The sequence below is a fragment of the Cottoperca gobio genome, chromosome 5 (assembly GCF_900634415.1).
Source record: "Cottoperca gobio chromosome 5, fCotGob3.1, whole genome shotgun sequence".
NCBI classification, from domain to species: domain Eukaryota; kingdom Metazoa; phylum Chordata; class Actinopteri; order Perciformes; family Bovichtidae; genus Cottoperca; species Cottoperca gobio.
Window position 1 is genome coordinate 13,865,793 of NC_041359.1, and position 21,524 is coordinate 13,887,316.

Genomic DNA, 21,524 nt, shown 5'->3' on the forward strand with positions numbered 1-21,524 from the left:
TAACCTTATGAAATCGTGTAACCCTGTATCGCTGATTTGATGGTAATAATTTGATGGTGAATTATATTCACTATTCAGGACATGGTTGGGGTCAGAGACAATGTTGTTAGCCAGCCTTACTATGTTACTATGGTAGACTGATTCATAGAGTTTCTTAAGGGGTTGACCTACAATTGTTGAGCATATTTGTGGACCATGCACCATGTAGTGTTACAATACTAAAAAACTTTTGCAGACATATTCTATGTGTTTTTTCCATGACAGCAGATGGTCTATCATTACAGCCAAGTATGTGTATGTATAAGTCTCTGCTTGATTTTTTCAGTATGGATAACAATAGGATGATAGGATTATGCGAGTCAGATGGTGATGTATTGTCCCTGTGTGATGGCATGATTTTTCTAATTTGAGGGACATTTTCAAGGCTGACATAAATTCTTCAAAATATTTGTAATGTGTCAGGAAAATATTTCAGGCTGAAGCATTAACATTCACAACACAAACTTCTTCAGTTTGCAGAGCAGTGCAACAACGCCATCTAGCGTCACATATATGCAATGACGCTGAGGTCGCGACGTCACTTCCGGTTTAAACATGGCAGCGCACTGACAAATGTCACACTACTCTTCTATTGATCAAAACATATTAACGTTAGTTTTAACACCTGTCCAGCGATTAAAAAAGAGGTGACATCTTGGAAGATTTTGCTTTACTACGTACAACATCCGCAGAGGTATTTCGTTCATGTGTTCTTGATTTCTAAACCGTACGTAGTCTTCAAACAGCAGATGCTCTCTGCTGTAACAGTTAGCCGTTAGCAACAGCTACAACGTTAGCCCTACTTTAGCTATTAGTCAGTGATGTGTTTCAGTGTTGTCGGATATTTAATTAATATATAACAGTATGAGACTCAATGCTGGCGTTGTTTAGAAAGAAATGTACTTTATACACTTTGTTTTAAAGGTGACCTTTTGTTTGTTGCAGGATAAAGCCAACACCATGGTTCATTTATGTGAGTATAAATAAAGTGTAGTGCGTACAGGCTCATCCTGACGGTTTTGATGTTTGTGTCTTGTGGCAGCAGGGACTGGGGCAGAGTTTCATCAGGAGAAGTAAATATAACATGTGGGGCACGTGTAGTCACACGTAGAGCTGCTGCAACGATTAGTAGATAGACAGACAAATAATCTGCAAATCATTTGCCAACTGATTAATTGTTAAGGTTTTATTTCCCCCCCCCAAAAATGGCAGAGAAATATGTTTTCAGCCTCTCAAATATGGAGATTTCCTGTTTATCATATTAAACTGTATATCTTTGAGTTTGGGACTCACAAAACAAGACATTTATAGACATCACCTTGGACTTTGAGAAACTGTTGTCGATATTGTTTAACATTTTATATATCAAACCATTAAACTAGAAAATAGCCTCCCATATGGGATTTAATTAAGGCATATTGTAGAGTAAAGTAATGTACTATTTTTTTTTTTATCAATTTGACTGTAGGGCTACAAGTAATAATTCTTCTTCATTACGGATTGATCAGTCAAAGAATTGCTTGATCTGTGAAATGCCAAAGATAATGAAAAGTGCCCATCGCAAGATCAGAGATCTCAAGGTCACATCTTTAAAACACAAATATGCAATTAGAAATAATATAAAAGTCCTTAATAGGAGCAAATCTTTACATTTGACCAGCAAGGGTTGGAGAATATTTGCCATTTTTGACTTGAATAAGAAAGTGTAGTGGTTAATCGATTCTATTATTGTTGGTATGAATATATATAATATACATATATACATTTTGTTGCCAATTTTTTTTAGGTACATCTAGCTAAAACGAGCAGTAAATAGTTTTCAATTGAACTGTTTTAGAGATGCTGAGTTAACTTGCATACTGTATTTTTAAGAAGAGGCAGTTTTACGAAGAGATTTTCTTTTCTCTAGTCCACGTCAATAATGGTAGACTAAACAATAGAACCTCTCTCAAACAATGTTAACAAAAACTAAACATTATAAAGATAGGATTTAGACTGAGTTAGTCGTAGTTAAGTGTACGTGATAAACTGGGGGGGGGGGGGGGGGGGGTGGTGTGTGTGTGTGTGTGTGTGTGTGTGTGTGTGGTGTGTGTGTGTGTGTGTGTGTGTGTGTGTGTGTGTGTGTGTGTGTGTGTGTGTGTGTGTGTGTGTGTGGCAGATGTCACAGTGTGTTTTACAATGAAAGAGAAAAGCAACAGACACAATATAAGCTAATGCATCAAATTTAAAACACAAGCAAGTAGTGAACCCCCTCCTCTTCTTTCCATCTTGTTTTAAGAAAGTAACTTTGATTGAAGCAGCATGGAGTTAGAGATGTGGAGAACATATGGCTGTGAAGTAAAATGTCAAATGTGGTTTACACAAAGTCTCATGATATGAAAATATGCTTTACAAGAAATTACTTAAACAAGGTGATTTAGGCCTCTGATGGTACAGCATTTACTGTTCAAACAATTACAAGAAACTTCTCTTTGACAATGCTTACTGTGCTCATTTCCTTCTGCAGCATCACTCCTGCTAAAGAACTACCACGGGGGTTACGTTGTCATCCGATTTGCTCTTGCAGGCCACAAACAAGCGAACAGACCCTTTTATCGCATTGTGGCAGCTTATAACAAAAGGGCAAGAGATGGCAAATATTTAGAGCAGGTGGGCTCCTACGACCCCCTCTCGAACATCTACGGCGAGAAACTTGTCAGCTTCAACTTCGACCGAATCAAGTTCTGGATCGGCTGTGGCGCACACACTACAAAGCCAGTGGCCAAACTTCTAGGTGTGTATTGACTGCATGAGCATGCTCCTTTAAGGTGGATCAACATTGCATAATGTCCTGCCTGTCCAGAGAATTGTGCCACTCATATTGATTTGTTTAATCAAGGAAGTCCATCCATAACCTACACCTATTAGACAATACTCATCTACAGATATACTTTTCTGTGTTGACCGTTCTTTGAAATCTCATTTTCTATATTATCTGCTACCATAAAAGATGAATTTCTAATGCTATTATGTGTTCACTATGCCCTCAAGCACCTCATCCATGCCCTCAGGTTTAAAGGATTATACAGATACAGAATTTGGCTACGAGGTATTAAAATGATCTTAAAATGATGATGCATAAGCTGCAAAGGATTTTGGTAATTCTAGGCAATGTCTCTGCAATAGATTGTTGGAAAAGCTTGTTTTAAAATATATTATCTTCCTCTCTTTCCGCAGGGTTGGCCGGATTTTTCCCTCTGCACCCGATGACTATAACAGAGGGTGAGCGTCAAAGAGCCCAAACCAAGTTGACAGCAACAGGGACAGAGGATGGTCTGCAGGAGGGACAGAAGGAGGCTGAAGTGTGATATTTAAAGCTGTGGACTGTGTGTGACCGTTCCAGTACAAAAGAATGTCAGTTATTTGAAAGGTGAAAACTGATCCATTTGTTTCCTGACATGTTGGGTCGACTGCTCGTGGTAACGTCAGATATGGTATATTGTATTTCTAGTTGCTTTAGTAGCAGCTCTGAACAATTCATATTAAAACGGATTCTCGATAAATTTCAATAGCTATAGGTTATGTTTATGGAGTGCCATAATAGGAAGTTGTTTGTATTTTCTGTTTTATTTGACTTTATTTGAATAAAGTATTTCAATATTTTCAATTGTTCTACGTCAAGTCACATATTTTTTCCATCTACTTCTCATTTATGGACATTTACGGACAATTAGTTAGTTTTGTTTACTTTGAATGAACTGACTATTGAACTGTGCAATCGTTTCTCCTTCTTTTGTCTGTGTTCTTTCTTTTTTTGGCCTGCATATATTTGAATGTGCACACATGAATCAATAGTGAACCTCACTAATGTCAAACACAAGAAAAGAAAGAAATCAGAAATGGGTGGGATTCCTGATATGTTTATTGGCAAGCTTTGTGGCATTTACTTCCTTTTTGGCACAATAGCAAATTCTCCGCCCGTTATACTGAATTGCGTGTCATGGAAACCTTTTGTAAACTGGAAACTTACTGTCCACTCACAGAAGTCACACAATGTTCAACAATATTTTTGGTATCATAATTCAGATTCAGTATATCGTGTTTTAACTGATTGAAAGGAAACAACCTTGAGACATATATTTCCAATTTTTCCTCAGTGTGTGTATATAAATAAACTGCTGTCTAGTGTGCCTGTCACATGCTTATCCTCATATGTTATCTTGAACAGGTCCATATTTCAAAATACAAGTGTGGTTTGCGTCAATCAGTTAATGATAAAAAGACTGATTTGAGCCAAGATACTCTTGACAACACCCAGGTGACAACACCCAGGTGACAACACCCAGGTGAAGTTCAGCAGAAACAAACCACTCTTAAAATAGTTCTGCTGTTGATATTGCTTAATTTTTCAAGGACTGTGGAATACATATCAGTTTGAAAATGTTTTAAAGAAAGGTTTAAATAAATCCAGCTCTCTTATGAAATTGTTGCTATTACAGCATGACATTGTGAGCAGGAAATATTTAGTTTTTTGTTGCGTAGCATTTCAGAAATGATTTTCTAATAAGCAAACAGGGGTGTGGAGAGCTTTACAAAAATCTTTGCGGCTTCAAGATCAAGAGAAAACATATGTGTATAACCTCGTCACAGCTTATTTCTTCCTGGTGCTATTGAGACTGTTTATTAACCTTGCTGGGCCCATGTTTAACAGTCTATTTATAGCACAGCTATTCAATTCAAATGACTATAGTGTCAATGTAACATTTCTTAAGTTAGTCATGTGACCTTCTGCATCATGTCCAGCTGATTGCCATAGCATGTTAATATTGGATTAACAGAAATGTCAATAATAAGGTAAATAAAATACTATTTGCCAGTCATTGCGATACAACCTCTAAGTACATATGTGTGTATGGCGATCAAAACAATGAATGCATAGTTATATAACATTCTATTAATAACTAGTTTTGTAGTTAGATTTATAGGATGGAAAAATGTCAGTAACAAATTTACAGAACATCACACTGCTGATGGATAAAATATAGTTACAGTTTCCGTGTAAACTTTAGCTACCTTGATGCCGTAAGACACTAAACATACTGTATATGTCAATAATCCAATAATTCAGTAAATGTAAAACAAATGGTTTGTTGGAGACAGTATCTTGGGGCATAATGTATTTTTTTGTGCTGAAGAATGCATTTTAATTTAAATTTCAAAATGTTAATTATATATTTATATGTTACTATATAATTAAGATATTCATATAAAATGCAGTTTCACTCTTAGTGAGTGTTTTGGTCCTGCACTCTGCTCGTGACCCTTAGCCAGCACTTAGTGTATACACAATTCCAGCAATTGCATGACAAGTGTTTATAAAATGTCACTGGTGTCACTGACAATTAATAATGGTTAATGATAATATTGGGCAATTAGACTTTGCTTACTGCAATCGCACGCACTCAAACCCCACCTCACCCACTCATGCTTTGTCCATTTCAGCGTCACGTCAAGTGATCTGCACTTTGTAAACAAGCATGTACAGGGTGTGAGATCTCTGTAGCGCAATGCAACAATACATAAAAAAGTTTGCCTAGGGAGGGCACCGGTTCAGTAACAACCTCAGTTTACCAGTTAATCATAAATGACACAGAGTAGATTTGATACTGATAGACAAATGTTTATATGGAATACAACTGCCAACAGGATCAACCTTAACTACCAATTCGCAGACGTCTATAGGGAAGATTATTGGAAGTTTGCTGCAGGACTGTAAAATACAGAACATTTAAATTATTCTTCATTGTACTGCAGACCTGTTCATGGAGTGAAAGACATTGCAGCAGTTCGAATATTTCATCCTTTGGATGGTTACCTGAATATACGGGAAAATGAAAAAGTGGATTTGTTTGGGATCCTGGAGGAGGCTTTCCATCATTTTTATAATCCTTACTCTTGTGGTCATTGTGCTCACTGCATTGTGTGTGTTCTTTACACAAAATAGAGGTAAGTGTGATTTCTGTAATTATTTATTGCTTAAACAGGGAAGCTTATATTCTTATCAATTTACTTTAAAACTATTTTGAAGGTCACCCTCTTCACATTGATATCATTTGACAGTACATATATTGCCATTTAAATTTGACATAACTTAAGTTTAGTCCTAAAAATCCTTCAATAACTGCAAATAAAGCAGAAAGTACAAATAGGATAACTTGGCTCCTCACTGTTAACAGGCACACTAATCCTCACAAATACGTGTTATTTTTAGAACATTGTTATTTTGGTTATACATTTATTAGCTATTTAAGATTATAAGTAACCTGGAGTAATGTTTTATTGTATTCCTTTTAGGAAGCTTCTTCACAAAACTGTCAAACATCCAACTCATCGCTTATATTACTTGCAAAGTACCTCTTTATAATTATAAGTTCTTACAATTCTCAGTTAGTTAATTTTTTAACAACCACACATCACAGGATTGTATTTTTTAAAATGTTTATTTACCTAAATTGCATGAAAGCAATACAGTTTACATAAAATGGAAATACCTGATGCTTACTGCAGATTGACTGGCATATCAGTTAATAATTGACGAAACAAAATGGTGTAAGAAAACAATCATTAAACAGCCATTAGATATTTCCCAGAGATAATTAAATATAGCCTATTAAACATTTGAGGAAGGGATTTTCATTTTATGTGACATTAGTTATTACTAAACTTCACTCAACAGGATGATATGATTGTTAAGTGCAGAAAGAATTGAGACTGAGAACTTAGGGTCAGTTCCAAGGAGAAATTGCTAAAACAATAAAAAAAAGAAAAGAAAGTGTTAGTGTATTACCTTAAGTCTTGGCGTACCTTTATTGATGATGCAAGTTGACAAATACATTCATCATGCACAAATATTCTCTTGTTTAACAGAAGATCAAAATGCAAAACTAAATACCCAGAGGAAACCACAAAGAGCTGAAAACAATAAAAGAAAGAATCTGTCCAACATAAACGTCTCTGAGAATGAATTTTCAGAGGTTTTGCAAGAAGTGGAAAAAAACATGATCACGAGCACGTCAACAATGATGTCATCATCGACAGTGCAACAATCTACACCTGTTACGACTGTGACATCAACAGGAAAAGTGGAATCAACAGTGTCAACCTCAAGTGGAGAAACAAGTACTACCAACGCTGTTCAATCCACAAGAACAGTAATTTCCCCCACAAATACAGGTGTTTCACCAAGTTCACACTCTACATCCCATCAACTAACTACTCATGTAACTCAAACATCTCCTGAAAACGAAACTCAAACTACTACAATAGGTAAAAACACAACTCATCTCCCATTGACCAGTCAGGAAACATCTTCAACAACGATGTCCTCTTCGACAGAGCAACAATCTACTCCTGTTACGACAATGACACCAACAGGAAAAATGGAATCAACAGTGTCAACCTCAATACTCACCTCAAATGGCAAAACAAGTACAACCAACCCTGTTCAATCCACAAGAACAGTAGTTTCCCCAACAAATAAAGAGGTTTCACCAAGTTCACACTCTACATCCCGTCGACTAACTACTCATTTAACTGAAACATCTCCTAAACACAAGACTGAAACAACACCAACAAGTTCAAGTACAACTCATCTCCCATTGACTAGCCAGGAAACATCTTCAACAATGATTTCCTCATCGACAGAGCAACAATCTACACCTGTTACGACTGTGACACCAACAGGAAAAGTGGAATCAACAGTGTCAACCTCAATACTCACCTCAAATAGAGAAACAAGTACTGCCAACTCTGTTCAATCCACAAGAACAGTAGTTTCCTCCACAAATACAGAAGTTTCACCAAATTCACACTCTACATCCAATCGACTAACTACTCATGTTACTCAAACATCTCCTGAACACGAAACTCAAACTACTACAATAGGGACTAACACAACTCATCTCCCATTGACTAGCCAGGAAACATCTATAACAACGATGTCTTCATCGACAGAGCAACAATCTACTCCTGTTACGACAATGACACCAACCGGAACAATGGAATCAACAGTGTCAACATCAATACTCACCTCAACTGGAGAAAGAAGTACTACCAACACTCATCAATCCAAAACAACTATAATTTCCTCCACAAATACAGAAGTTTCACCAAATTCACACTCTACATCCCATCGACTGACTACTCATGTCACTCAAACATCTCCTGAACACGAAACTGAAACTACTACAACAGGTACAAACACAACTCATCACCCATTGACTAGCCAGGAAACATCTATAACAACGATGTCCTCATCGACAGAGCAACAATCTACACCTGTTACGACAATGACACCAACAGGAAGAATGGAATCAACAGTGTCAACATCAATACTCACCTCAAATGGAGAAACAAGTACATCCAACCCTTTTCAATCAACAAGAACAGTAGTTTCCCCCACAAATACAGAGGTCTCACCAAGTTCACACTCTACCTCCCATCGACTAACTACTCATGTCACTCAAACATCTCCTGAACACGAAACTGAAACTACTACAATAGGTACAAATACAACTCATCTCCAGTTGACTAGCCATGAAACATTTACAACAATGATGTCCTCATCAACGGAGCAACAATCTACACCTGTTACGAAAATGACACCAACGGGAAAAATGGAATCAACTGTGGAAATCATTAGCACAAACAAATTTTCAACAGTTAGCCATCCAACGTCTACCATTATTCCCTTTGTAAATACCACTGTCACTTTGACAACACTTTCTACAACTCCTCATTGTGAGGACTGTCAGTGTGTTGGGGGTACCTGTAAATTCAACGTGACACTTGGAAGATGTCACTGCCACTGTCAAGACTCAGTGTTTGGGGATATCTGCTCTTTTGGAGAGAATGACACCGCTTCTAATGTTGGTGAGGTTTTTCATACCCAAATACAGTTTTTCAAAATATTTCAAAATACAAAATGTTATAAAATTGTATTGAAATGTCTATAATGTTTTTTGCAATTTCAATTTATTGGTGTCATCATTTTTGCAGATACTGGAGCAATACCAACTCGAAAAGCAAATTTTTCTTTGGAAATCCAGCTCACTTTTAAGTTGGCTTTTAATGATCTAAGCTCACCTCAATCATTAGAATTCATCAATACATTAGAACGGGAGGTATATCACTTTTTGTTTTTTTCACAACTTAATTATTCATAGTATTAAGTATTTAATCATATCTTTTAACTTATTACCTAATTTCTTACACAGCAATATTTGCAATTACTATTACAATATAACAATCTTTTTTGTTATTTGTGCTTTGCGCTATTCATTTTTGTAAGTTATTGTCCAAGATATTTATTTGCTTATTGTTATAACCATGCTATTATAACATTTGTCCTTTGTTGTAGCTTGAAGACTTATGCAAACAAGCAGATCCACAAACTTTTAAAAAAGTACAAGTCATCAAGTTATCGTAGGTTTTTATTAAACTTTACTAATTATATTATTCAAATTACTCTTTAATCAAGTTCAAGTTGTTTTCTTTTGGTAATATCTTTCCATTTTTCTATTGTAGACCAGGAAGTGTTGTTGCAGAGAGTGTGGCGGAGTACAACTATCCAAACAATGAAACTCAAATCCAGTTTGTCAACACTCAGCTTGATCAGGTGTTGTCTGATATCTTGAATGACACAAGTAACCTCAATAAGATTTCTCAGGCCTTTAATGGTTCAGATGTGCAGTTAAATGAACTTACCGTCCAGCCACCTGAGATAATAAGTAAGTGTACTCAATGTCAGTTCTGAACATGCATATTTGACTCATTGCTAATTTGCACAGTCAGTGTTTCTTCATTCAATATACTGTATGTCAACATGTCTATATTTGTATTATTGTATGTGCACACGATGATAACTACATCACTTTTTTATTCGTCAGATATTGCAGATCTGAAACCTTTTGTAAACTGTTCTCAGTTTGCTAATTATACTGCTGAGATTAATAATGGTCAATGGCAGTGTGCGGGACCTTGCAAAACAGACCCTGATTACTGTGACCAACATGGAAAATGTCTCAATGACATTTACAAAGGGCCCATCTGTAGGTAAGCAAAAACATCAGTTTTCTCTTAACCTTATCTTTATGTCTCTTATTGTTGCTTTTAATGTTTTATTTAATAACATTCCTCACTCTAATGGCCCTTAATTCCAGGAATTTACAAACAAGCACAACTCATCTCCCATTGACTAGCCAGGAAACATCTACAACAACGATGTCCTCATCAACAGAGCAACAGCCTACACCTGTTACGACAATGACACTAACAGGAAAAGTGGAATCAACAGTGTCAACCTCAATACTCACCTCAAATAGAGAAACAAGTACTACCAACCCTGTTCAATCCACAAGAACAGTAGTTTCCCCCACAAATACAGAGGTTTCCCCAAGTTCACACTCTACATCCCATCGACTAACTACTCATGTCACTCAAACATCTCCTGAACACGAAACTCAAACTACTACAATAGGGACTAACACAACTCATCTCCAATTGACTAGCCAGGAAACATCTACAACAACAATGTCCTCATCGACAGAGCATCAATCTACACCTGTTACGACAATGACACCAACAGGAAAAGTGGAATCAACAGTGTCAACCTCAATACTCACCTCAAATGGAGAATCAAGTACTACCAACCCTGTTCAATCCACAAGAACAGTAGTTTCCCCCACAAATACAGAGGTTTCACCAAGTTCACAGTCTACATCCCATCGACTAACTACTCATGTCACGAAAACATCTCCTGAACACGAAACTGAAACTACTACAATAGGTATAAGCACAACTCATCTCCCATTGACTAGCCAGGAAACATCTATAACAACGATGTCCTCATCGACAGAGCAACAATCTACTCCTGTTACGACAATGACACCAACAGGAACAATGGAATCAACAGTGTCAACATTAATACTCACCTCAACTGGAGAAAGAAGTACTACCAACACTCATCAATCCAAAACAACTATAATTTCTTCAACAATTACAGAGGTCCCACCAAGTTCACACTCTACATCCCATCGACTAACAACTCATGTCACTAAAACATCTCCTGAACACGAAACTGAAACTACTACAATAGGTACAAGCACAACTCATCTCCCATTGACTAGCCAAAAAACATCTATAACAACAATGTCCTCATCGACAGAGCAACAATCTACACCTGTTACGACAATGACACCAACAGGAAGAATGGAAATCAACAGTGTCAACCTCAATACTCACCTCAAATGGAAAAACAATTACTACCAACACTCATCAATCCAAAACAACAACCATTACCACCACAGATACAGAGGTCCCACCAAGTTCACAATCTACATCCCATCGACTGACCACTCATGTCACTAAAACATCTCCTGAACACGAAACTGAAACTACTACAATAGGTACAAGCACAACTCATCTCCCATTGACTAGCCAGGAAACATCTATAACAACGATGTCCTCATCGACAGAGCAACAATCTACTCCTGTTACGACAATGACACCAACAGGAACAATGGAATCAACAGTGTCAACATCAATACTCACCTCAACTGGAGAAAGAAGTACTACCAACCCTATTCAATCCACAAGAACAGTAGTTTCCCCCACAAATACAGAAGTTTCACCAAATTCCCACTCTACATCCCATCGACTAACTACTCAAGTCACTCAAACATCTCCTGAACACGAAACTGAAACTACTACAATAGGTACAAGCACAACTCATCTCCCATTGACTAGCCAGGAAACATCAATAACAACAATGTCCTCATCGACAGAGCAACAATCTACACCTGTTACGACAATGACACCAACAAGAAAAGTGGAATCAACAGTGTCAACATCAATACTCACCTCAACTGTAGAAAGAAGTACTACCAACCCTGTTCAATCCACAAGAACAGTAGTTTCCCCCACAAATACAGAAGTTTCACCAAATTCACACTCTACATCCCATCGACTAACTACTCAAGTCACTCAAACATCTCCTGAACACGAAACTCAAACTACTACAATTGGTACAAGCACAACTCATCTCCCATTGACTAGCCAGGAAACATCTATAACAACAATGTCCTCATCGACAGAGCAACAATCTACTCCTGTTACGACAATGACACCAACAGGAACAATGAAATCAACAGTGTCAACATCAATACTCACCTCAACTGTAGACACAAGTACTGCCAACCCTGTTCAATCCACAAGAACAGTAGTTTCCTCCACAAATACAGAGGTTTCACCAAGTTCACACTCTACATCCCATCGACTAACTACTCATGTCACTAAAACATCTCCTGAACACGAAACTGAAACTACTACAATAGGTACAAGCACAACTCATCTCCCATTGACTAGCCAGGAAACATCTATAACAACGATGTCCTCATCGACAGAGCAACAATCTACACCTGTTACGACAATGACACCAACAGGAACAATGGAATCAACAGTGTCAACATCAATACTCACCTCAACTGGAGAAAGAAGTACTACCAACCCTGTTCAATCCACAAGAACAGTAGTTTCCCCCACAAATACAGAAGTTTCACCAAATTCACACTCTACATCCCATCGACTAACTACTCAAGTCACTCAAACATCTCCTGAACACGAAACTCAAACTACTACAATTGGTACAAGCACAACTCATCTCCCATTGACTAGCCAGGAAACATCTATAACAACAATGTCCTCATCGACAGAGCAACAATCTACTCCTGTTACGACAATGACACCAACAGGAACAATGAAATCAACAGTGTCAACATCAATACTCACCTCAACTGTAGACACAAGTACTGCCAACCCTGTTCAATCCACAAGAACAGTAGTTTCCTCCACAAATACAGAGGTTTCACCAAGTTCACACTCTACATCCCATCGACTAACTACTCATGTCACTAAAACATCTCCTGAACACGAAACTGAAACTACTACAATAGGTACAAGCACAACTCATCTCCCATTGACTAGCCAGGAAACATCAATAACAACAATGTCCTCATCGACAGAGCAACAATCTACACCTGTTACGACAATGACACCAACAAGAAAAGTGGAATCAACAGTGTCAACATCAATACTCACCTCAACTGGAGAAAGAAGTACTACCAACCCTGTTCAATCCACAAGAACAGTAGTTTCCCCCACAAATACAGAAGTTTCACCAAATTCACACTCTACATCCCATCGACTAACTACTCAAGTCACTCAAACATCTCCTGAACACGAAACTCAAACTACTACAATTGGTACAAGCACAACTCATCTCCCATTGACTAGCCAGGAAACATCTATAATAACGATGTCCTCATCGACAGAGCAACAATCTACTCCTGTTACGACAATGACACCAACAGGAACAATGAAATCAACAGTGTCAACATCAATACTCACCTCAACTTTAGACACAAGTACTGCCAACCCTGTTCAATCCACAAGAACAGAAGTTTCCCCCACAAATACAGAAGTTTCACCAAATTCACACTCTACATCCCATCGACTAACTACTCAAGTCACTCAAACATCTCCTGAACACGAAACTCAAACTACTACAATTGGTACAAGCACAACTCATCTCCCATTGACTAGCCAGGAAACATCTATAACAACAATGTCCTCATCGACAGAGCAACAATCTACTCCTGTTACGACAATGACACCAACAGGAACAATGAAATCAACAGTGTCAACATCAATACTCACCTCAACTGTAGACACAAGTACTGCCAACCCTGTTCAATCCACAAGAACAGTAGTTTCCTCCCACAAATACAGAGGTTTCACCAAGTTCACACTCTACATCCCATCGACTAACTACTCATGTCACTAAAACATCTCCTGAACACGAAACTGAAACTACTACAATAGGTACAAGCACAACTCATCTCCCATTGACTAGCCAGGAAACATCAATAACAACAATGTCCTCATCGACAGAGCAACAATCTACACCTGTTACGACAATGACACCAACAAGAAAAGTGGAATCAACAGTGTCAACATCAATACTCACCTCAACTGGAGAAAGAAGTACTACCAACCCTGTTCAATCCACAAGAACAGTAGTTTCCCCCACAAATACAGAAGTTTCACCAAATTCACACTCTACATCCCATCGACTAACTACTCAAGTCACTCAAACATCTCCTGAACACGAAACTCAAACTACTACAATTGGTACAAGCACAACTCATCTCCCATTGACTAGCCAGGAAACATCTATAATAACGATGTCCTCATCGACAGAGCAACAATCTACTCCTGTTACGACAATGACACCAACAGGAACAATGAAATCAACAGTGTCAACATCAATACTCACCTCAACTGTAGACACAAGTACTGCCAACCCTGTTCAATCCACAAGAACAGTAGTTTCCCCCACAAATACAGAGGTTTCACCAAGTTCACACTCTACATCCCATCGACTAACTACTCATGTCACTAAAACATCTCCTGAACACGAAACTGAAACTACTACAATAGGTACAAGCACAACTCATCTCCCATTGACTAGCCAGGAAACATCAATAACAACAATGTCCTCATCGACAGAGCAACAATCTACACCTGTTACGACAATGACACCAACAAGAAAAGTGGAATCAACAGTGTCAACATCAATACTCACCTCAACTGGAGAAAGAAGTACTACCAACCCTGTTCAATCCACAAGAACAGTAGTTTCCCCCACAAATACAGAAGTTTCACCAAATTCACACTCTACATCCCATCGACTAACTACTCAAGTCACTCAAACATCTCCTGAACACGAAACTCAAACTACTACAATAGGGACTAACACAACTCATCTCCAATTGACTAGCCAGGAAACATCTATAACAACGATGTCCTCATCGACAGAGCAACAATCTACTCCTGTTACGACAATGACACCAACAGGAACAATGGAATCAACAGTGTCAACATCAATACTCACCTCAACTGTAGACACAAGTACTGCCAACCCTGTTCAATCCACAAGAACAGTAGTTTCCCCCACAAATACAGAGGTTTCACCAAGTTCACACTCTACATCCCATCGACTAACTACTCATGTCACTAAAACATCTCCTGAACACGAAACTGAAACTACTACAATAGGTACAAGCACAACTCATCTCCCATTGACTAGCCAGGAAACATCAATAACAACAATGTCCTCATCGACAGAGCAACAATCTACACCTGTTACGACAATGACACCAACAAGAAAAGTGGAATCAACAGTGTCAACATCAATACTCACCTCAACTGGAGAAAGAAGTACTACCAACCCTGTTCAATCCACAAGAACAGTAGTTTCCCCCACAAATACAGAAGTTTCACCAAATTCACACTCTACATCCCATCGACTAACTACTCAAGTCACTCAAACATCTCCTGAACACGAAACTCAAACTACTACAATAGGTACAAGCACAACTCATCTCCCATTGACTAGCCAGGAAACATCTATAACAACGATGTCCTCATCGACAGAGCAACAATCTACTCCTGTTACGACAATGACACCAACAGGAACAATGAAATCAACAGTGTCAACATCAATACTCACCTCAACTGTAGACACAAGTACTAGCCAACCCTGTTCAATCCACAAGAACAGTAGTTTCCCCCACAAATACAGAAGTTTCACCAAATTCACACTCTACATCCCATCGACTAACTACTCAAGTCACTCAAACATCTCCTGAACACGAAACTAAACTACTACAATAGGTACAAGCACAACTCATCTCCCATTGACTAGCCAGGAAACATCTATAACAACGATGTCCTCATCGACAGAGCAACAATCTACTCCTGTTACGACAATGACACCAACAGGAACAATGGAATCAACAGTGTCAACATCAATACTCACCTCAACTGTAGAAAGAAGTACTACCAACCCTGTTCAATCCACAAGAACAGTAGTTTCCCCCACAAATACAGAAGTTTCACCAAATTCACACTCTACATCCCATCGACTAACTACTCAAGTCACTCAAACATCTCCTGAACACGAAACTGAAACTACTACAATAGGTACAAGCACAACTCATCTCCCATTGACTAGCCAGGAAACATCTATAACAACGAATGTCCTCATCGACAGAGCAACAATCTACTCCTGTTACGACAATGACACCAACAGGAACAATGAAATCAACAGTGTCAACATCAATACTCACCTCAACTGTAGACACAAGTACTGCCAACCCTGTTCAATCCACAAGAACAGTAGTTTCCCCCACAAATACAGAAGTTTCACCAAATTCACACTCTACATCCCATCGACTAACTACTCAAGTCACTCAAACATCTCCTGAACACGAAACTAAAACTACTACAATAGGGACTAACACAACTCATCTCCAATTGACTAGCCAGGAAACATCTATAACAACGATGTCCTCATCGACAGAGCAACAATCTACTCCTGTTACGACAATGACACCAACAGGAACAATGGAATCAACAGTGTCAACATCAATACTCACCTCAACTGTAGACACAAGTACTACCAACCCTGTTCAATCCACAAGAACAGTAGTTTCCCCCACAAATACAGAAGTTTCACCAAGTTCACACTCTACATCCCATCGACTAACTACTCATGTCACTCAAACATCTCCTGAACACGAAACTGAAACTACTACAATAGGTACTAAGCACAACTCATCTCCCATTGACTAGCCAGGAAACATCTATAACAACAATGTCCTCATCGACAGAGCAACAATCTACTCCTGTTACGACAATGACACCAACAGGAACAAGTGGAATCAACAGTGTCAACATCAATACTCACCTCAACTGTAGAAAGAAGTACTACCAACCCTGTTCAATCCACAAGAACAGTAGTTTCCCCCACAAATACAGAAGTTTCACCAAATTCACACTCTACATCCCATCGACTAACTACTCAAGTCACTCAAACATCTCCTGAACACGAAACTCAAACTACTACAATAGGGACTAACACAACTCATCTCCAATTGACTAGCCAGGAAACATCTATAACAACGATGTCCTCATCGACAGAGCAACAATCTACTCCTGTTACGACAATGACACCAACAGGAACAATGGAATCAACAGTGTCAACATCAATACTCACCTCAACTGTAGACACAAGTACTACCAACCCTGTTCAATCCACAAGAACAGTAGTTTCCCCCACAAATACAGAAGGTTTCACCAAGTTCACACTCTACATCCCATCGACTAACTACTCAATGTCACTCAAACATCTCCTGAACACGAAACTGAAACTACTACAATAGGTACAAGCACAACTCATCTCCCATTGACTAGCCAGGAAACATCTATAACAACGATGTCCTCATCGACAGAGCAACAATCTACTCCTGTTACGACAATGACACCAACAGGAACAATGGAATCAACAGTGTCAACATCAATACTCACCTCAACTGTAGAAAGAAGTACTACCAACCCTGTTCAATCCACAAGAACAGTAGTTTCCCCCACAAATACAGAAGTTTCACCAAATTCACACTCTACATCCCATCGACTAACTACTCAAGTCACTCAAACATCTCCTGAACACGAAACTAAAACTACTACAATAGGTACTAAGCACAACTCATCTCCCATTGACTAGCCAGGAAACATCTATAACAACGATGTCCTCATCGACAGAGCAACAATCTACTCCTGTTACGACAATGACACCAACAGGAACAATGGAATCAACAGTGTCAACATCAATACTCACCTCAACTGTAGAAAGAAGTACTGCCAACCCTGTTCAATCCACAAGAACAGTAGTTTCCCCCACAAATACAGAAGTTTCACCAAATTCACACTCTACATCCCATCGACTAACTACTCAAGTCACTCAAACATCTCCTGAACACGAAACTGAAACTACTACAATAGGGACTAAGCACAACTCATCTCCCATTGACTAGCCAGGAAACATCTATAACAACGATGTCCTCATCGACAGAGCAACAATCTACTCCTGTTACGACAATGACACCAACAGGAACAATGGAATCAACAGTGTCAACATCAATACTCACCTCAACTGTAGAAAGAAGTACTACCAACCCTGTTCAATCCACAAGAACAGTAGTTTCCCCCACAAATACAGAAGTTTCACCAAATTCACACTCTACATCCCATCGACTAACTACTCAAGTCACTCAAACATCTCCTGAACACGAAACTAAACTACTACAATAGGGACTAAGCACAACTCATCTCCCATTGACTAGCCAGGAAACATCTATAACAACAATGTCCTCATCGACAGAGCAACAATCTACTCCTGTTACGACAATGACACCAACAGGAACAATGGAATCAACAGTGTCAACATCAATACTCACCTCAACTGTAGAAAGAAGTACTACCAACCCTGTTCAATCCACAAGAACAGTAGTTTCCCCCACAAATACAGAAGTTTCACCAAATTCACACTCTACATCCCATCGACTAACTACTCAAGTCACTCAAACATCTCCTGAACACGAAACTAAACTACTACAATAGGTACAAGCACAACTCATCTCCCATTGACTAGCCAGGAAACATCTATAACAACAATGTCCTCATCGACAGAGCAACAATCTACTCCTGTTACGACAATGACACCAACAGGAACAATGGAATCAACAGTGTCAACATCAATACTCACCTCAACTGTAGAAAGAAGTACTACCAACCCTGTTCAATCCACAAGAACAGTAGTTTCCCCCACAAATACAGAAGTTTCACCAAATTCACACTCTACATCCCATCGACTAACTACTCAAGTCACTCAAACATCTCCTGAACACGAAACTCAAACTACTACAATAGGTACAAGCACAACTCATCTCCCATTGACTAGCCAGGAAACATCTATAACAACAATGTCCTCATCGACAGAGCAACAATCTACTCCTGTTACGACAATGACACCAACAGGAACAATGGAATCAACAGTGTCAACATCAATACTCACCTCAACTGTAGACACAAGTACTACCAACCCTGTTCAATCCACAAGAACAGTAGTTTCCCCCACAAATACAGAAGTTTCACCAAGTTCACACTCTACATCCCATCGACTAACTACTCATGTCACTAAAACATCTCCTGAACACGAAACTGAAACTACTACAATAGGTACAAGCACAACTCATCTCCCATTGACTAGCCAGGAAACATCTATAACAACGAATGTCCTCATCGACAGAGCAACAATCTACTCCTGTTACGACAATGACACCAACAGGAACAAGTGGAATCAACAGTGTCAACATCAATACTCACCTCAACTGTAGAAAGAAGTACTACCAACCCTGTTCAATCCACAAGAACAGTAGTTTCCCCCACAAATACAGAAGTTTCACCAAATTCACACTCTACATCCCATCGACTAACTACTCAAGTCACTCAAACATCTCCTGAACACGAAACTCAAACTACTACAATAGGGACTAACACAACTCATCTCCAATTGACTAGCCAGGAAACATCTATAACAACGATGTCCTCATCGACAGAGCAACAATCTACTCCTGTTACGACAATGACACCAACAGGAACAATGGAATCAACAGTGTCAACATCAATACTCACCTCAACTGTAGACACAAGTACTACCAACCCTGTTCAATCCACAAGAACAGTAGTTTCCCCCACAAATACAGAGGTTTCACCAAGTTCACACTCTACATCCCATCGACTAACTACTCATGTCACTAAAACATCTCCTGAACACGAAACTGAAACTACTACAATAGGTACAAGCACAACTCATCTCCCATTGACTAGCCAGGAAACATCAATAACAACAATGTCCTCATCGACAGAGCAACAATCTACACCTGTTACGACAATGACACCAACAAGAAAAGTGGAATCAACAGTGTCAACATCAATACTCACCTCAACTGGAGAAAGAAGTACTACCAACCCTGTTCAATCCACAAGAACAGTAGTTTCCCCCACAAATACAGAAGTTTCACCAAATTCACACTCTACATCCCATCGACTAACTACTCAAGTCACTCAAACATCTCCTGAACACGAAACTCAAACTACTACAATAGGGACTAACACAACTCATCTCCAATTGACTAGCCAGGAAACATCTATAACAACGATGTCCTCATCGACAGAGCAACAATCTACTCCTGTTACGACAATGACACCAACAGGAACAATGGAATCAACAGTGTCAACATCAATACTCACCTCAACTGTAGACACAAGTACTGCCAACCCTGTTCAATCCACAAGAACAGTAGTTTCCCCCACAAATACAGAGGTTTCACCAAGTTCACACTCTACATCCCATCGACTAACTACTCATGTCACTAAAACATCTCCTGAACACGAAACTGAAACTACTACAATAGGTACAAGCACAACTCATCTCCCATTGACTAGCCAGGAAACATCTATAACAACAATGTCCTCATCGACAGAGCAACAATCTACACCTGTTACGACAATGACACCAACAAGAAAAGTGGAATCAACAGTGTCAACATCAATACTCACCTCAACTGGAGAAAGAAGTACTACCAACCCTGTTCAATCCACAAGAACAGTAGTTTCCCCCACAAATACAGAAGTTTCACCAAATTCACACTCTACATCCCATCGACTAACTACTCAAGTCACTCAAACATCTCCTGAACACGAAACTGAAACTACTACAATAGGTACAAGCACAACTCATCTCCCATTGACTAGCCAGGAAACATCTATAACAACAATGTCCTCATCGACAGAGCAACAATCTACTCCTGTTACGACAATGACACCAACAGGAACAAGTGGAATCAACAGTGTCAACATCAATACTCACCTCAACTGTAGAAACAAGTACTGCCAACCCTGTTCAATCCACAAGAACAGTAGTTTCCCCCACAAATACAGAAGTTTCACCAAATTCACACTCTACATCCCATCGACTAACTACTCAAGTCACTCAAACATCTCCTGAACACGAAACTGAAACTACTACAATAGGGACTAACACAACTCATCTCCCATTGACTAGCCAGGAAACATCTATAACAACGATGTCCTCATCGACAGAGCAACAATCTACTCCTGTTACGACAATGACACCAACAGGAACAATGGAATCAACAGTGTCAACATCAATACTCACCTCAACTGTAGAAAGAAGTACTACCAACCCTGTTCAATCCACAAGAACAGTAGTTTCCCCCACAAATACAGAAGTTTCACCAAATTCACACTCTACATCCCATCGACTAACTACTCAAGTCACTCAAACATCTCCTGAACACGAAACTGAAACTACTACAATAGGGACTAAGCACAACTCATCTCCCATTGACTAGCCAGGAAACATCTATAACAACGATGTCCTCATCGACAGAGCAACAATCTACTCCTGTTACGACAATGACACCAACAGGAACAATGGAATCAACAGTGTCAACATCAATACT

General features: G+C 38.9%; 1 protein-coding gene and 1 pseudogene across 1 annotated transcript; both read left to right on the forward strand.

The window, feature by feature from the left end:
- Positions 1-571: 571 nt before the first annotated feature.
- On the forward strand, positions 572-4,215 carry mrps16 (mitochondrial ribosomal protein S16). The gene is made up of 4 exons (XM_029430698.1): positions 572-733; positions 985-1,012; positions 2,546-2,812; positions 3,256-4,215. Exons 2-4 carry the CDS (start codon positions 1,000-1,002, stop codon positions 3,384-3,386), a joined length of 411 nt encoding a protein of 136 aa, XP_029286558.1. The 5' UTR covers positions 572-733; positions 985-999; the 3' UTR covers positions 3,387-4,215.
- Positions 4,216-8,675: 4,460 nt separating this feature from the next.
- Positions 8,676-10,159, forward strand: LOC115008933 (uncharacterized; annotated as a pseudogene).
- Positions 10,160-21,524: the final 11,365 nt, after the last annotated feature.